Source organism: Myxine glutinosa, chromosome 2 (assembly GCF_964187855.1).
Source record: "Myxine glutinosa chromosome 2, kmMyxGlut1.1, whole genome shotgun sequence".
In the NCBI taxonomy this organism is placed as follows: Eukaryota; Metazoa; Chordata; class Myxini; order Myxiniformes; family Myxinidae; genus Myxine; species Myxine glutinosa.
In genome coordinates, this window is record NC_136262.1 from 9863640 (window position 1) to 9882669 (window position 19030).

Here is a 19030-nt window from a genome sequence, read left to right on the forward strand (position 1 = left end):
TCCTCTCCCATCACTTGCATCTCCTGCCCAGATGCCACCCTCATCTGCTCCATTTCCTCCCTGTGAGCATCCAGTTTGGTTTCTACCCCCATTCTGACCCCCTCTATCTGCTGCTCCATTTGTTTAACTTCCCTTTCCGCTTGGTCCCTCATGTCCCTCAATTTGCCTTCCATACTGTTTTCTAACCCCTCTAACCCTTTTTGCATCCCTTCCATTTGATTCTCTTGAGCGGCCATTCTGTTTTCTACCCCCGTTAACCCATTTTTCACTTCTTTTATCCCGTTGTCTAACCCCTCAAAATTATTGTCTAACTTCCCAATTTTCTTGTCTAACTCCTCAAAATTATTGTCTAACTTCTCACCGGTACCCCTCGCTTCGTCCCTCATTACCCCCATTTGGTTTCCCATTACCCCCATTTGGCCCTCCAATCGCTCACCCTGAGCATCCATCCGGTTCCCCATTACCCCCAATTGGTTACTCTGCAGTTTGAGGGACGCCTGCATTTGCGCCATAAATTGCTCCATGAGGACCTGCATCTGGGCCATCCCTCCCACTTGTGCAGCGGGTGCGGCCCACGTAGCTATGTGCGAGGCGCCATTTCGCGCGTCTGCTACCCCCGCTGTTTCGCTCTCCTCACGTGTCTCAATTTGGTCCTGGACCGACCCTGCTTCACTCTCCCCTACCGGACCCCAGCCGTCTTGATCCGCCATAGCGCGACTTTCAAAATTCGAGTTTCGTAAAACAAATTCGAAATTTCGCCGTTATACTTTCGTCGAGCGCAGTACCCGCGCTCCGGATCGATTTTGTCGAGCGCCGTACGCGCTCCGGATCGATTTTGTCGAGCGCAGTACGCGCTCCGGATCGATTTTCCCTCCCAAAATTTGGGCCTAACTAATTTAGTCCCGGGTCCGAATCTCACTCCTCGACACCACTTGTTACAGACGTGGCTTGGATGTTATTTCCCGAGCGGTTTTATGGTATGACCACGTCTGCACACGTTACCCGATTGTGCCCGAATGTTGACTAATCGCGCTATGCTGGCTCAATAAGAAAAAGAAGACACCCGGCTGGATTATAATGACACAATACGACACCAGGGGTTCAGTTCTCAAGTATATTCGTACGGAAAAAGGTTAGATTACAGGGACAAGAGGGAAACATAGGAAGGTGGGCACTTAGACACACTCTTATATTAACCCTAGACAGACCACAGATAAACGGGACAACGCTGACTCACACGGGGGTTGATGAAAAGGGGAGGCAGGTCGCGATGGCTCAGGTGCACCTGGCTCAGGGACAGAATCACGTACGGTGGTGTCCAGCAGATGCGGGGAGGTCGCTCAGCGCTCGTGGGTCGCGACTTTGGTGGAGATGCCGGGGAGGTCGCTCAGCGCTCGGGAGGGTGGCGTCTTGTCCTTCCAAGCTCGGGGCGCATCTCTCGTCACGTCCGGCGCGGGGCCGCGTATATCCGGCGGGGAGTCACGCCCTCGCTCGTTAGCTCCGCCCCATATGGCATCGGCCCATGGCTTCTCATTGGGTGCGGGGGTTACCGGCTCCGCCCTTGACGAGGGGCCGACAGGGAGCCCCCTTCTGGGTAACCCCGTCGAGCACATGTTCAATGGCGGCCAACCGAGCCGGAGTGAGGACGCAAAGCCGCTGTTGTTGTGGTTGTTGTTGGAGCTTGAGATGATGGGAAGAGATGCGGGGAGGTATGGGAAGGTCCTAAACTCCTACTGGTGCCATATCATCACATTCTGGTGCAACGAAGAGTCATAATTAATGGAAACAAGTCCTTAACTGACATAGATTAAGAATAACTAGCAAGATGTCCTATAATTGTCTACGTGTGGTGCGGGGGACCTGGGCACGACATTTAATGGGGGAATGAAGGGGAAGATCGGCTCTAATGGGTGTTGTTTACAGACAATGGGACTAGGGAATGGGGTAAGGGGAGAGTTGGGGAGTATCGGAGAAGATAGGGGAATATTTACAAGCGGATATGGAGGTCAAATTCCATATTCGCAACAATATGAAAAAGCCGCGTCTTCAAATACAAAATCATACTTTCATGTCGAAGTACAAATAAAAAGATACAAGTCAGGAGACGACGATGGTTCACGAGCGGTAATCAATGACAAAGGACGGACTACAACCAAAACAGGCCCGGACTGGGGGGTCGGGGGCCCACGTGGCAGGTGTCGGCCCCCGACATGCGGTGTACATGCCTATTTACAAAGGGCCCCAATGCGCTGCATGCGCAGTCCTTTAAGAGCCAGCTGTACGCAATTGTGTGTGGTGCTGGCCTGGAAATGTCAAAACGAAGGTTACCGACCTTGAAATGAGATAGAAAATAATGTATAATCTGTTATGAGACTAGTTAACTACACAATACCGAAAATTTGGTTTGATTCCGACAACTTTGAAAATTTAACCTTTGTGACCTTGAAATGTCAAAACGAAGGTTACCGACCTTGAAATGAGATAGAAAATAATGTATAATCTGCTATGAGACTAGTTAGCTACACAATACCGAAAATTTGGTTTGATTCCGACAACTTTTAAAATTTGACCTTTGTGACCTTGAAATGTCAAAACGAAGGTTACTGACCTTGAAATGAGATAGAAAATAATGTATAATCTGTTATGAGACTAGTTAGCTACACAATACCGAAAATTTGGTTTGATTCCGACAACTTTGAAAATTTGACCTTTGTGACCTTGAAATGTCAAAACGAAGGTTACTGACCTTGAAATGAGATAGAAAATAATGTATAATCAGTTATGAGACTAGTTAGCTACACAATACCGAAAATTTGGTTCGATTCCGACAACTTTGAAATTTGACCTTTGTGACCTTGAAATGTCAAAACGAAGGTTACTGACCTTGAAATGATAGAAAATAATGTATAATCAGTTATGAGGTTAGTTAGCTACACAATACCGAAAATTCGGTTTGATTCCGACAACTTTGAAAATTTGACCTTTGTGACCTTCAAAGGTCAAAAGTCCAAGATTCTGAAATTTATTGGAAAACTTGTATTTCATGATGGATGTGATAATATAAGATCATGTACGACATTTCACCCTATCAGGAAGCGAACAATGTAATAAAACCATTTTTAAAAATCGACTTTTCTAAATTTCGTGACCTTGTGACCTTGACCTTGGGGCGAAAATGAAAAATCGAGCTCCGTGGGGTTAGACACATGACATTGGCCTAACCAAATACCGAAACCCCTGTCAGATTCCACCAACTCCCTCGGACAAGATGTAGCTTGAACTCGATTACCCCCTAAAAAGACATCTTTTTCGGGCGTGGCTCCACCCACAATGGGCGCAATACGCCCACTCTAGGCAGGACACAACTAGATCATGATATCAACCTCCCACCCAAGTTTCATCAAGATCGGATGATATCATCGGGTAGTTATGCTGCGGACAGACAGACAGACAGACACACACACACACACACACACCCATGACGAATATAGTGGTCACTCTGTTTGATAACTCGTGAACCAACAGTCGAGATGGAAATTAACAAAATGTAGCAAAAAATAGAAATTCATGGAAGAGGACCATGCTGGAATAGTTATTTACTGGTGCAATATGTCAAGTGTGTTGGATTATTAATATTAGAGGATTTCTTTTAAAACTTACCACGTGAATCATACTTCCGGTTTCTGTTTTTAGGCAGAGGCAGCTGTTCTTCTCTGCTGCGAGTGACAATTGCTTCCAAAGGTAAGTATGCAGTAGCATTCGATATCTGTCTCCACTGCAGTCTCTTGTGGTCCACTCTTGTTTGTGCCGATTATTGTTCATACTGTGCACTCGTCATGCATGTCGAATGTATGTTTGGGTATTTTGATCTCGTGTGATCTGTCTTGGCTAGAGAGGGATGGCCAATTAACCCCTTACACACCTGTTTGTCGTTCTTTCGTTCCATCGTCTATCACCTTCCCTAATCCCATTCTCGACTTAAGGCCTTCCTTATACTTTCTCGAATTTTATTTTAAACAAACAAATGAATAAAAACAGCCTTATTACCCCATCCATGTTTGATGGTCTGTTTTGTTCCTTGTCGGCCACGTTTTCAGCACATTTGTTTCCTCAAAGACTCATTCCCTATCCTTTTCTTTCATCACTCTTCTGTCGCACTCATCCCCTTTTCAACATCACTCCCAATCCATCCCTCATCTATCTATAATTCCAGTAATCTCTGTGTGTATGTTTGTATGTTTGTATGTTTGTATGTTTGTATGTACTAGGGCATGCCCGTACTATATATATATCTAAAAGTATATCCCCCCCCCTCTATTTACATGCAATGGTTTGGTCCAAAGCGAACGGCTTGCGAGTCCGGTGACAATCCCCCCCCTCTATTTACATGAAATGGTTTGGTCCAAAGCGAACGGCTTGCGAGTACGGTGACAATCCCCCCCCTCTATTTACATGCAATGGTTTGGTCCAAAGCGAACGGCTTGCGAGTCCGGTGACAATCCCCCCCCTCTATTTACATGAAATGGTTTGGTCCAAAGCGAACGGCTTGCGAGTACGGTGACAATCCCCCCCCCTCTATTTACATGAAATGGTTTGGTCCAAAGCTAACGGCTTGGCGCTTGCGGAGTTTGGTAAAGAAATCGCCATCGCGTGCACAAATGCGCAGGAAAGCGAATGAATCGCAAATTCGTTTTAATTAGTTTTAAAACATAGTTTAACGCCCGAGCGAGTTTAACGCAATCGCAAATCGCATCGCAAAGCGAAAGAATCGCAAATTAGTTTTAATTAGTTTTAAAACATCGTTTAACGCCAACATAGCGCCAACATAGTTTGCCGACGGGAAATAAATGAATACGCTCTCAAATGTGCCATCCGAGGCAGAGTCTGTTCGCCACGTTCGGCACACGTGATAGCTCGCTGCTCTCTGATTGGTTGAATCGTTTTTTGGACATAGCTCGGTAACTACTTCTGCGATTAATTTAAAACCTTGAAAAGGCACATCCTCGGGTCCCCAGCAATATACCTGGCAAGTTTCAAGTATATCGGACCGGTAGTTGTCGAGAAACAGCGGTCACAGACAAACATACAAACATACAAACATACAAACATACAAACAAACATACACACAGAGATTAGTGGAATTATAGATAGACTAGGGCATGCCCGTACTATATATATGCCCGTACTATATATATATCTAAAATTATATCCCCCCCCTCTATTTACATGAAATGGTTTGGTTCATTCGCAACGCCAAAGCGAACGGCGAACGGCTTGGGAGTACGGTGACAATCCCCCCCCTCTATTTACATGAAATGGTTTGGTCCATTCGCAACGACCACAGAACCCCCCCTCTATTTACATGAAATGGTTTGGTCCATTCGCAACGCCAAAGCGAACGGCGAACGGCTAAATCGCCATAGCTCGGTAACTACTTGTCCGATTAATTTCAAACCTTGAAAAGGCACATCCTCGGGTCCCCAGCAATATACCTGGCAAGTTTCAAGTATATCGGACCGGTAGTTGTCGAGAAACAGCGGTCACAGACAAACATACATACAAACATACAAACATACAAACATACAAACATACACACAGAGATTACTGGAATTATAGATAGATGTATGTATGTATGTTTGTCTGTGACCGCTGTTTCTCGACAACTACCGGTCCGATATACTTGAAACTTGCCAGGTATATTGCTGGGGACCCGAGGATGTGCCTTTTCAAGGTTTGAAATTAATCGGACAAGTAGTTACCGAGCTATGGCGATTTAGCCGTTCGCCGTTCGCTTTGGCGTTGCGAATGGACCAAACCATTTCATGTAAATAGAGGGGGGGGTTCTGTGGTCGTTGCGAATGGACCAAACCATTTCATGTAAATAGAGGGGGGGGGGGATTGTCACCGTACTCGCAAGCCGTTCGCCGTTCGCTTTGGCGTTGCGAATGGACCAAACCATTTCATGTAAATAGAGGGGGGGGGGGGGATATAATTTTAGATATATATATAGTACGGGCATATATATAGTACGGGCATGCCCTAGTTCTCAAAATTGTAAGAAACAAAATACATCGCTCATTATGATCACACAACATCAGCTTATTCCTTGCGGCATTCAGTCCCCAAACCATTTCTTGTTTCTGCCATGTCCTCGTTTTTTTTCTCCTCCGTTCACATTCTGTCAATTCAAATCTTTGAAATGACGATTTTAAAATGTTTAATCTTCCAACACTCATTTCCAAATGTCGTTCTCCCATACTGCTTCCTCGTCATTCATTCCTGCATCACTCGCAAACATGCTCCCATTGCATTATTGTTGCGCTGTAAAATGTATGTGCCTATAATGACCCTTCCTGCCATCCAAATCCTGATGTCAGTCCTCATCTTTCTGACCTCGGAGTTCCAAAAACAAACCCATTTTGTCGTGAATACTGGGATTTCGTTGGTAAATCCCTTCACCGAAGTCCCGTACCCCACATAATCTCCTGCATATCCAGGTACATATTACCCCTGCCCCTCTTCCGTGTCTCCCTCTACCATGACAGCTCGACCAACCCATCATACCACACTCACCACATCCCCTCATCCCTGCTCCCTCTCCACGTTCTTGTGAGTGTCCACATCCCTCTGGCTGCTATCAGAGTCTCCTCAGCATAGCAGAGTCTGGCAGTGACTTACTGGCCAATCTCAAGGCTGACATCTCCAACCTGTCTGCTTCCTTAAAGACTTGGCTGTGCCTTGTCCAGTGTGTATCTGGTGTATGCTCCCCCTCTATCTTTTCCATCGCTTAAAATGGTACCACAGCTAACAATTCTCCTGAGAAGGTTGAATGTCTCAATTCTGTGTTCACTTCCAAATCTTGCATACCCAACCCCTCGCTCCCTGTACCTCCTCTATCCACTTGTACCCAACTACTCCTGGACACTACCTTTCACACCTTTCCTGGGAAGATGGAGAAGTTTCTGGTAGCCCTCAGTTCAATTTCTGAAATGAGCCGAGACTGCATCAGTGCCCACGTGAACCGAGGACATTGCATCTCGATTTTGTTTTTGTACAGCTTTCCTGAAAAACATCCTCTTGATACTGCATATCCAACTACCACAGGTAAACCCACCTCCATGACACCCTTGCGAAGTTCTTTGGGCCTGCCAGGTGGAAGAAACCCAGTCTGCTGTTGTTTCACCAAGGCCTGCTTGTCAAGGTTCTCCTCCCGTTGTACAATGCGTAGGGCAGATACAAGTAAGGCTGGGTCATGGCGAGCTGTGCCCAAAGCTCGTTGTAATACGAGCCATACCTGTTTGTTCAGTTCACCTATGAAATAAGCAAAAGCAGTTATTATAATTAATGTGCTGAAATAAAAAAAGTCAGTTGCCAAAGGGGAAAAAGTGCACAAAAGTCATGTGATGCAAATAATTATATTGATGATAGATTACAACCCATTGTGTATGGCCATTTTTTTTAATGCTTGGTCAACAACAACAACAACAACAACAACAACAACAACAACAACAACATGCATTTTAAGACCATTTTCCCTGCTAGAGCGGGGGTTAGCCTTGCGGTCCCCATGACAATCTTCTCCATTTTGCCCTAATTTCTGCATCTCTCCTTGTTAACCCCCTTGCCCGCATTTCGTCTTCCACCATCTTTAGCCAAGTCTTTCTCGGTCTTCCCCGTCCTCTACTTCCTTCTACATTCATTTCCATCACTCTTCTCAACCAGTCACTTTCATCCTTCCTCAACACATGACCAAACCATCTCAACCTGTTCCTCTTCACAGCATCAATCACAGGCTCTATTCCCATCATCTTTCGCAATTCATCATTTGTCTTCCTCTCTCTCAACGATACTCCGCACATCCACCGAACCATTCGCATTTCCACCCTTTCCAGCCTTCCTTGCTGCTCTACATTCATTACCCATGTCTCGCTCACATAAATCATAACACTTCTCACACATGCAGCATACACCTTTCCCTTCAGCTTCAACGACACTCCCCTCCTCATCAGCATGCCACTCAGTTCCCGAAACTTCTTCCATGCACATCTCACTCTAGCAACCGTTGCCGAGTCTGATCCACCTTCACCATTCAGCACGTCTCCGAGGTAGCAAAATGTTTTCACACCTTCCAGCTTCACGCTATCTCCAAGATCCAACTCAACATTTCCTCCATCTGCAGCTCCCTCTGTGCACACCTTACATTTGAATGTAGCTGCCACACTGGTTAATGACCCTCTCAGACCACTACATTTTTGATGAACCCACTTAGCGCACATTGTACATTGAATGGAGTTCACTCCGACACCCTTCCTGCACACAGCACATGGCCACTTCCCAGTTCTTTCCACCTCACCACATGCTTTACCACTTATCACCTTCATCTTTCCTATATTCACCTTCAGACCTTTTGTCTCCATACATTCTTTCCACTTGTTCATCTTTTCCTTCAGTCCATCCATACTTTCCGCAATCAACACCAGATCATCTGCATACAACAACTCCCACGGTAAACCCTCCTTTACGTTCCGAGCCAGCACCTCCATCACAGCTACAAATAGTCGTGGACTTAGTACCGACCCCTGATGCACTCCCACCTTCACCTCAAACTCACCACTGTTCCCGTCCTTCGTCCTTACAGCTGTGCGCGCTCTTTTGTACATTGCCATCACTACTCTGATCAACCATTCCTCCACTTCTAACTTCCTCAATGCCCATGTCACGACTTCACGTAGAACCCTATCGAATGCTTTCTCCAGATCAACAAACCCAAGAAACAACTTCTTCCTCTTCTCCATGTACTTCTCCTGCAATTGCCTCACAATAAAGAGCACGTCTGTCGGTCCTCTTCCTGGCATAAATGCTTGGTCGAGGCTCATATAAGAGCCAACACATAGAATATATAATAAAGGGAGCGGGAGACAAGAGGGGGAGAGAGAGGGGAGCACAACATCAGAAGGGAACAGGGACATCAGGAGATCTATGGAAGAGAGAGGCCTGGGACAGTCTTGATTTTGGCAAATTTCACCAGGAGAGGGTTACTCGTAGATCTTGTGCATCCTGCAGGAATACTTGGAGGACAGAGCACAGACAGCGCAGGGTGAGCAAGGCCGAAGAGGAGTCGGTAAAAGACAGAAAGACTGCCAACCTGCCTGCTGTGAGCGAGTGAAAGGCCCTTGGAATCAGCTTCATCGCGTGAGATTCCAATGCTTCTGAAAACCTTGGTTTCAACAGCGTGAAGCCGAGCTAGGTGTGAGGCAGGAGCACCAGCCAAGAGGGGAGAACAGTATTCCATTGAGCTGCAGATGAAAGCTTTGTATGTGGTGAGCAGCTCGGAAGTGCCAAGGGAGGACTTCGCAAGACGGAGGATGCCCAGTTGGCGACTGGCTTTGTAGGCCAGCTTGCAAATGTGGTTTTCCCAGGAGATATCACTGCAGATAGTGAGACCCAAAAGCTTGAGTGATAGAACTTCTTCTTCAACAGGATTGTTGAGAAAGTAGATGGGAGGGTTTTCCAGACGGGGTATTTTGGGAGAGACTGAGACAAAGAAGAGGATGAGACAAAGTGAGTGTGTGAGATTTGTCAGGATTGAAAGACATGTTCCACTTGGTTGACCAGTTTGTGATTTTATTCAGGTCTGCAGAGAGTGAAGAGGCTGTTGCTTGCCAATCGGAGGAATGAGAGATGGAGTGGAGCAACAGATGGTGGAGTCATCAGGAAAAAGATAAAGAGGATTTTCCAGAGAGTCGGATAGAACATTGATGAAGATTAGAAGATGAAGATCGGCAAGATACCCAACTGTTGCACCAAGTACCAAATGCGTACAGTCACATTCCCTGCCACCTTCATGAGCAGCTGCTTTATTCCACTCACTCAGAGTCCAGCATCAATCAAAGTCTGGCAAGGTAACATGGAAATGGGATCCTCTTTAGTGGGGATGAACGGTTCATGATGGAAGGATGGTACTTCTGCAAACAGACTTACTGCCAGCATCTCAACGGTTACCAGAGATCATCACATCAGATGCAGATGCAGAGGAGACTGCAAAACCTCCAGATGTTCATGTTGAAAAGATGGATTACAATGTAGCTATGGGTATACAGGATGTCATGGACTTTGTGGCAATTCACCAAAACCCGACTGTATGTTACACAAAGCGAAGAAGAGGATGACTGATTATCGCTCTACCTGTCGAGGACTTTGAGGCAATGCTCCAAAACCTGACTTTATGTTACACAAAGCAAAGAAGAGGATGATGACTGATTATCGCTCTACCTGTCGAGGACTTTGAGGCAATGCACCAAAACCTGACTGTATGTTACACAAAGCGAAGAAGAGGATGATGACTGATTATCGCTCCACCTATCGAGGACTTTGAGGCAATGCACCAAAACCTGACTGTATGTTACACAAAGCGAAGAAGAGGATGATGACTGATTTATCGCTCCACCTATCGAGGACTTTGAGGCAATGCTCCAAAACCTGACTATGTTACACAAAGCGAAGAAGAGGATATATAAAAAAAAATAACCACCTTTAGAGGCCATTTTCCCCCGCAAAGCGGGGTTGGCCTTTTTCGGGAACCGTGGTTGTTGTTGTTTTTTCGGTCCCCTTTTTGAAGCAATGTTTTACGGCCGGATGCCCTTCCTGACGCCAACCCTTTTTGCCGCCGTTAACGACAAACAAGGAATTACCAGTGAGCTGGTACTCAAATGGTAAAGCGAAGAAGAGGATGATGACTGAAAATCGCTCTATCTGTCGAGGACTTTGTGGCAATGCTCCAAAACCTGACTTTTTGTTACACAAAGCTAAGAAGAGGATAATGACTGATTATCGCTCCACCTATCGAGGACTTTGTGGCAATGCTCCAAAACCTGACTTTTTGTTACACAAAGCTAAGAAGAGGATAATGACTGATTATCGCTCCACCTATCGAGGACTTTGTGGCAATGCTCCAAAACCTGACTTTTTGTTACACAAAGCGAAGAAGAGGATGATGTCTGAAAATCGCTCTATCTGTCGAGGACTTTGAGGCAATGCTCCAAAACCTGACTTTATGTTACACAAAGCGAAGAAGAGCATGATGACTGAAAATCGCTCCACCTATCGAGGACTTTGTGGCAATGCTCCAAAATCTGACTATGTTACACAAAGCTAAGAAGAGGATGATGACTGAAAATCGCTCTATCTGTCGAGGACTTTGTGGCAATGCTCCAAAATCTGACTTTATGTTACACAAAGCGAAGAAGAGGATGATGACTGATTATCGCTCTACCTGTCGAGGACTTTGTGGCAATGCTCCAAAACCTGACTTTATGTTACACAAAGCGAAGAAGAGGATGATGACTGATTATCGCTCTACCTATCGAGGACTTTGAGGCAATGCTCCAAAATCTGACTTTATGTTACACAAAGCGAAGAAGAGGATGATGACTGATTATCGCTCCACCTATCGAGGACTTTGTGGCAATGCTCCAAAACCTGACTTTATGTTACACAAAGCGAAGAAGAGGATGATGACTGATTATCGCTCCACCTATCGAGGACTTTGAGGCAATGCTCCAAAACTTGACTTTATGTTACACAAAGCGAAGAAGAGGATAATGACTGAAAATCGCTCTATCTGTCGAGGACTTTGTGGCAATGCTCCAAAATCTGACTTTATGTTACACAAAGCTAAGAAGAGGATGATGACTGATTATCGCTCTACCTGTCGAGGACTTTGAGGCAATGCTCCAAAATCTGACTTTATGTTACACAAAGCGAAGAAGAGGATGATGACTGATTATCGCTCTACCTGTCGAGGACTTTGAGGCAATGCTCCAAAATCTGACTTTATGTTACACAAAGCGAAGAAGAGGATGATGACTGATTATCGCTCTATCTGTCGAGGACTTTGAGGCAATGCTCCAAAATCGGACTTTATGTTACACAAAGCGAAGAAGAGGATGATGACTGATTATCGCTCTATCTGTCGAGGACTTTGAGGCAATGCTCCAAAATCGGACTTTATGTTACACAAAGCGAAGAAGAGGATGATGACTGATTATCGCTCTATCTGTCGAGGACTTTGTGGCAATGCTCCAAAATCTGACTTTATGTTACACAAAGCTAAGAAGAGGATGATGACTGAAAATCGCTCTACCTGTCGAGGACTTTGAGGCAATGCTCCAAAATCTGACTTTATGTTACACAAAGCGAAGAAGAGGATGATGACTGATTATCGCTCTATCTGTCGAGGACTTTGTGGCAATGCACCAAAACCTGACTATGTTACACAAAGCGAAGAAGAGGATGATGACTGATTATCGCTCTATCTGTAGAGGACTTTGTGGCAATGCTCCAAAACCTGACTTTATGTTACACAAAGCTAAGAAGAGGATGATGACTGATTATCGCTCTACCTATCGAGGACTTTGAGGCAATGCTCCAAAATCTGACTTTATGTTACACAAAGCGAAGAAGAGGATGATGACTGATTATCGCTCTATCTGTCGAGGACTTTGTGGCAATGCACCAAAACCTGACTTTATGTTACACAAAGCGAAGAAGAGGATGATGACTGATTATCGCTCTATCTGTAGAGGACTTTGTGGCAATGCTCCAAAACCTGACTTTATGTTCCACAAAGCGAAGAAGAGGATGAGTGATTATCGCTCTACCTATCGAGGACTTTGTGGCAATGCACCAAAACCTGACTTTAGGTTACACAAAGCGAAGAAGAGGATGATGACTGAAAATCGCTCTATCTGACGAGGACTTTGAGGCAATGCTCCAAAACCTGACTTTATGTTACACAAAGCGAAGAAGAGGATGATGACTGAAAATCGCTCTATCTGTCGAGGACATTGAGGCAATGCACCAAAACCTGACTTTATGTTACACAAAGCGAAGAAGAAGATGATGACTGAAAATCGTTCTATCTGTCGAGGACTTTTTGGCAATGCTCCAAAACCTGACTTTATGTTACACAAAGCGAAGAAGAAGATGATGACTGATTATTGTTAAATGTGATCAAAAATGAAGTCATTTATGTTAATTTTGTAATAAATGTTTTCTATTGCACTTTTAAATCATTGCACCTCCAACATCTTGTATTCACCATGTCACTGAGTTTACCAAAATGCTGTGAAAGACTTGTATAAATGAGACAATAGTGGTGTTTTTTACAAATAAAAAAAAAAACAAATGTTACTCCAATTATTTTTTGCTAAACTTTTGATATTTTGTACCAGGAATCTGTCAGAAGAAAAAAAAAAGTGAAAAACATTCTGTTGCAATTAGTGTTGGGTCAAAGCATTCAGTTACAGAACTACAGTTCGGTACTCAGAGTTCTCTGGGAAGTTAAGTCACTTTCCCCAAGCTCAGCGAATGAGTTTGAAGAGCAGTCGGATGTTCTAACCCAACATGTCATCAGGTGAGGTTTCTAATTTCATTTAAGCGGTGCACATTAAAAAAAGAAGAAGATTCTTCCACCAATAGGCAAAGTGCTCCACATGTATAAAATGTGAACATTTGGATGATCTGACCAGCCAGGGCCTCAGTGCCCGCAAAGTAATGTCGGATGAGGCGGATGTTCGCAGCGCTGCTGCCATGGCCGTGCTGCCGCTGCAAAAGCGAATCCCGTGATGCTTCCAGCTCGGCGAGCTGCTGATGTGCCTTGAGCAGGTGTCCGTCTTCTGCCAAAGCCAGTGCCTGGCGCTCCAACTCGCGCACTGTGTCGGCAATTCAGATTTCTCTGTTACAAATCCATTGTGGTTTTTTTTTTTTTTTTTTTTTTTGTATACTGAATCGAGGCTCGTGAAAGAGCTAACAATTATTTCACAAACAAATCAACCAGACAAACAAAATATACAAAAAGAGGGAGCGGAAGACAAGATGGGGAGAGAAGGGGAAGCACACAACCACAACATTTGAGAGCAGGGAGAAGTGTGGGAGGGAGAGGGCTTGGGGGGAGGAGGCGTGGGAAGGGGAGGGGGGGGGTGGGGAGAGGTATAAAACACAAGGGGACCGAAATTAGCGGGGGTAGAAAAGATCAAGGTTTTGGATGGGGGAGGATAAGAGATGGTGGTGAACAGCTGTTTTAAAGACCTGGAGGGTGGAGTGGGATTGAAGAGAGTGGGGGAGTTTGTTCCAGAGGCGGGAGAAAAGAGGATTGAAGGAGTGAAGGTGAGCAGAAAGTCTTGATTTTGGCAGTTGAAGTTGTATTTGAAGGTTGAAGGTGTATTTGATGTCGAGGGGAAACAGACAAGTTTATTTTCAGGATCAAAAGCAAACCCACCGCTGCAAATGATCTTCATGTGTTCCATTGCCGAAGCAAGGTGGGCATGCTCCTCTGCCAGTGACTTGACGTCACCGAGACGAGCCGCCACGGCGCTGCAAGTCTGCAGCTCGTCCCACAGGCCTCCGAGGGCCGAGCGTATGTGCCGAGCATGTTCCAGCGCCTCGTGCAACTGACTTAGGCCCAGGCAGACTCCCTCTAGCTGGGACTGCAATGCACTCTGGGAGAGATAACATGCAAAGTGTTGTATAATTGTACAACGGCTTCTGGATTTTCATTTTGCATTCAAAGGGCCTTACCCATTTGCTGTCTGCTGCACCGCAGCGGTGAAAACGATTTTTGAACTGAAAATGTATTTATTTATTTTTTTTCTATACATAATCGAGGCTCGTGAAAGAGCTAACATTTATCACACAAACAAATCAAACAGACAAACAAACAAAGTATATAAAAAGGGGAGCGGTAGACAAGATGGGGAGAGAAGGGGAAGCACATAAACACAACATTTGTGAGGGACATCGGGAATGTGTGGGAGGGAGAGGGCTTGGGGGGAGGTGGCGTGGGAATGGGGGAGGTGGGAGAAGTATAAACACAGTACACAAAGGACTTCCAGGAAATAAGTTGGTATTTCAAAAAAGAGGATTTGGGGTGAAATTAGCGGGGGTAGAAAAGATCAAGGTTTTGGATGGGGGAAGATAAGAGATGGTGGTGAACAGCTGTTTTAAAGACCTGGAGGGAGGAGTGGGATTGAAGGGAGTGGGGGAGTTTGTTCCAGAGGCGGGAGAAAAGAGGAATGAAAGGGTGAAGGTGAGCAGAGAGTCTTGATTTTGGCAGTTTAACCATAAGAGGGTTGCAGGCAGATCTTGTGCGACCTTTAGGAATATTTGGGGGACAGAGCCCAGAGAGAGCTGGAGGAGCAAGGCCGGAGAGGAGTCGGTAGAAGACAGAAAGACCACCAACCTGCCTGCGATGAGTGAGTGAAAGGCCCTCGGAGGTAGCTTCATCACGGGAGATTCCAATGATTCTGAACACTTTGGTTTCAACAGCGTGAAGACGAGCTTGGTGTGAGGCAGGAGCACCAGCCCAGAGGGGAGAGCAGTATTCCATTGAGCTGCGGATGAAAGCCTTGTATGTGGTGAGGAGCTCAGGTGTGCCAAGGAAGGACTTCGCACGACGGAGGATGTCCAGTCGGCGACTGGATTTGGAGGCCAGATTTGAAATGTGGTTTTCCCAGGAAAGATCATGGCAGATAGTGAGACCCAAAAGCTTGAGTGACAGAACTTCTTGGAGAGGATTATTCAGAAAGTGGATGGGAGGGTTGTCCAGTCGGTCTTTTCGGAGAGACATCGTAAGAGTGTGAGATTTGTCAGGATTGAAAGACATGTTCCACTTGTTTGCCCAGTCAGTGATTTTGTCCATGTCTGCAGAGAGTGAGGAGGCTGCAGACTGCCGATCTGAGGGATGAGGAATGGAGCGACAGAGATTGGCAGAATCTTCAACTTCAATAACCATTTGCTGAAACCCAAAGTAAGTTCCTACAGTGTGATATGGATGACATATTCGAGTAATTTATAAACCACAAAAAAATTAGTAAATATGCAAAACAAATATTCTTCACCATAAAAAGTACCTTGAGGCGCATCTCGAGGGTGGACGTGGTGCGAGCCTCCCGCTTGCGATACTGTTCAACCCTATCTATCTGGTCCGGGTACTGGAGCATGAGTGACACACGCTTCACCGCTGTACCCAATGCAAGCTGCTCCAGCTCCTCTATCGTGAGGTCGGTTCTACTCGCCATGCTGTACGCTCGTCTCCAGTGTTCAAACTGTCATATAAAATCAAACAAGAAACAAGAAGGATCAAAGGAAATATCCAGTTCATCGTTCATTTCATATCGTCACAGCACTGTCTGCCATTAGAAAGCACACTCCAACGCTGCATCATGAGCCTCCAGTCTGCCCGATCCTCTGGCACACGTGTCCCATGCATGCAACATGCCACAGCTCAAGAAATGTTGCATAGTCTGGGAGCCAAGGCCACTTTCACAGTCTTCTGCATCTTCAGTGTGTCCTCACCTCGAGCCATGTTTCATTTGCATCTCCCCATGCCCGCCCGCAGTCTGTTCAGGCTGCGCCAGGTTACCCATGACAGGTTGGCACCTGACTGGATCTTGTCTGATGGCGTGAGGGTCATCTGTTCATCTTTGAGAGATTTTTCCAGTCTGTCTTCCCAAAGTTTCAGCCTTCTCCATGATTAGTTATATTCCAGTGGTTGGACAGGAGAGAGGAAGCTTCTGCGCGATTTGAGACATGAAGGGAGCAACGGATGATCATTGAGTGTCTTTCATTCTCCGCGTTCTTTCTGACTAGCTACAGCCATACTAATGTCAGGTGGTGCTACGCCAGAGAGCAGGCAGAGACTACTGGTCTTGGTGGGTTTCAGACATGCGCTGATACAGTGACAGCTGGAGTTTAGCACCGGATCATCTTCTTTGCACGGGTTCATCGTTCCCAAACCGCACAGGCATGGACAAACAGAGGGTGCCATTTTGATTTGCCTCGTTTGCTAAGAAGAGCATTTCGAGTGCTGGCATTTGCTTCCAGCTTATCGATGTGTGCTTTGTAGATCAAGGAACGATCAAGGGTCACATCATTATAGCCAGGGTTGCAGTGTTCTCATCTGGTTCCACTCCACAGAATATCCAGCTTTAGATTTGCATATTAATTTGTTCTTCAAGTGGAAGACACATACTTGAGTTTTAGAGCAATTGGCTCTCAGATGTTTTTTTTCATAGTACGAGGACAAATTTTTGAGGGCAACAGAGAGCGCGAGAGAGAGAGAGAGAGAGAGAGAGAGAGAGAGAGCGAGAGACCAATTCAAGGAACTCATTCTTCCGTGTTGTGATACACAGGTCAACCATCTGCATAGAGATAAATCTCCTGGTCTGGGGATGGATAGGCTATAACCGCAGTCTGAATGCCAAACATGATGATAGAGCTTCAGTGTAGCTCGGATTGGCACAAGTTTTTTGTGAAACCTTCAGCTGGCAGTGAAAATGCTCCACCATTCCATTAGACCTTAGGTGGTACGATGGGCTGGTGGAAGCAATTCTTCCCAGAAGGTCCATCAGCGTGTGGAAGCGTGACCACTCGAACTGGCGACCCGTGATGGTGGCAATAGTTGATGGTACTCCAAACATGGCCACGCAACGTGAAATGAAGGCATGGTTTGGAGACTCAGTGGACATGTCTGCGATTGTTATAACCTCCGACCAGCGAGTGAAACGAACGGTTGATGCATGTGAAAATGTATGCATTGCCGCATGGAGGACAACAAATGTCACCATGTACAATCTGGGATCAGGTGTTGCAAAAGGTGCCAAGTGGTGCAGGTCTTGTGTGATGATGTACCTTGCAGTGTCAACACTGCAAACAAGTCTGAGCCCATGGTCTAACATCTCGGTTGGTGCCTGTGGCCAGTCAACACGTTCAGTCAGAAAATGCTGTGTAGGTCTGATGTCAGGGCGAGATAAATTGTGTAAGGCATTGAAGAAGCATGGCGAACATGAAGAACAACTCAAATTTATATATATATTTCCAATTTTAATGATGGTCTTTCCTCAGCTGGCCTTGTATTTATGTATATATGATGTATCGTACACGTGCACACACACACACACACACACACACACACACACACACACCAAGGCTACCTGAGGAAAGACCGTCATTAAAACACAACGGGCCGCACATCGCACACCCACCTCCAGGTTCCCCTCCCTCACCCCTTCACATTCATTCACCGTTGGACAGACTGTCTGCATTCACGACGCGCAAAATGAAAAAAGCAGATCGTGTGTCGAACTGAAATTTGTATTATTATAGATAAATGAGAGTAAAGCGAGTATCGAACGCGTTTACTTACCCAAGTACAAAAACGGAACCGCAGTAGCAAAGAAACGGCCTCGTCCAAAGCTCCGCTTTATTATACACCGCCCCAAAAAACCGTTGCTACATCTTCAGAGTCCGCGTGCACGAGGCCTTGTCCTCGGTGCTGAAGGACGTGGTGATGATAGCAGGATGACAAGTCTGTGCGCGGTGACGTAACCTTGATGGGCGGAGCCTCCGGTGGGATTCGGTCAACAAAAGCAATCTGATCGCGTTTGCACAGCAAATGCAATTCTTCCTTTGGCAGTAAAAGGGGTCGTTTACCTTGAGCGGCGCCAATCAAATTAAATCAGACGGATGAAAATCGGGCTGGGGGGGGGGGGGGGGGGGGAGTGGGTGCCGCATGTTCATATCTTTAAACAGTGGTTTGAAAAACTTGTTTTTCAACATACAATTACTCACCCAATAGTTGCGTTTTCCATATTTATATTTATTATATATTTATTAATTATATATTAACTAATAAATATATTACTGATATATTTATTAACTATTAAATTATGTATTTGGGAAATAATTCACGTTTCATTTTTCACAAGTTGTTCGAATCCTTTTGATTTTAATAACAATGTTCCACATTCTCTTCAATCTCATTCTTACACAAAATACCCCGAAGAACCAAAAAAAACCCAGAGGAGCCAAAATACACAGAGGACCTAAAATATCCAGAGGACCCAAAAGACTGAGATGACCTAAAAGACTGAAGACCGAAAAGTCCACGACTACCCAAAAAGACAGATGACCCAAAAGACTGTGAAGACCGAAAAGTCCACGACCACCCAAAAAGACTTTTCGAGGACCCACC

At 45.5% G+C, this 19030-nt stretch overlaps 1 protein-coding gene across 1 annotated transcript in view; it reads right to left on the reverse strand.

Moving 5' to 3' along the window:
- The window catches only part of LOC137422051 (exocyst complex component 3-like), an 88794-nt gene extending 70537 nt beyond the window's left edge, over positions 1-18257 (reverse strand). The window contains exons 1-5 of the mRNA XM_068108755.2: positions 18203-18257; positions 15909-16103; positions 14279-14498; positions 13527-13712; positions 7115-7311 (exon numbers count right to left, since the gene is read on the reverse strand). Of these exons, the coding sequence (XP_067964856.2) occupies positions 7115-7311; positions 13527-13712; positions 14279-14498; positions 15909-16076 (771 nt within the window). The 5' untranslated portion in view covers positions 16077-16103; positions 18203-18257. The remainder of the gene's footprint in view (positions 1-7114; positions 7312-13526; positions 13713-14278; positions 14499-15908; positions 16104-18202) is intronic.
- Between the last annotated feature and the right edge of the window lie 773 nt (positions 18258-19030).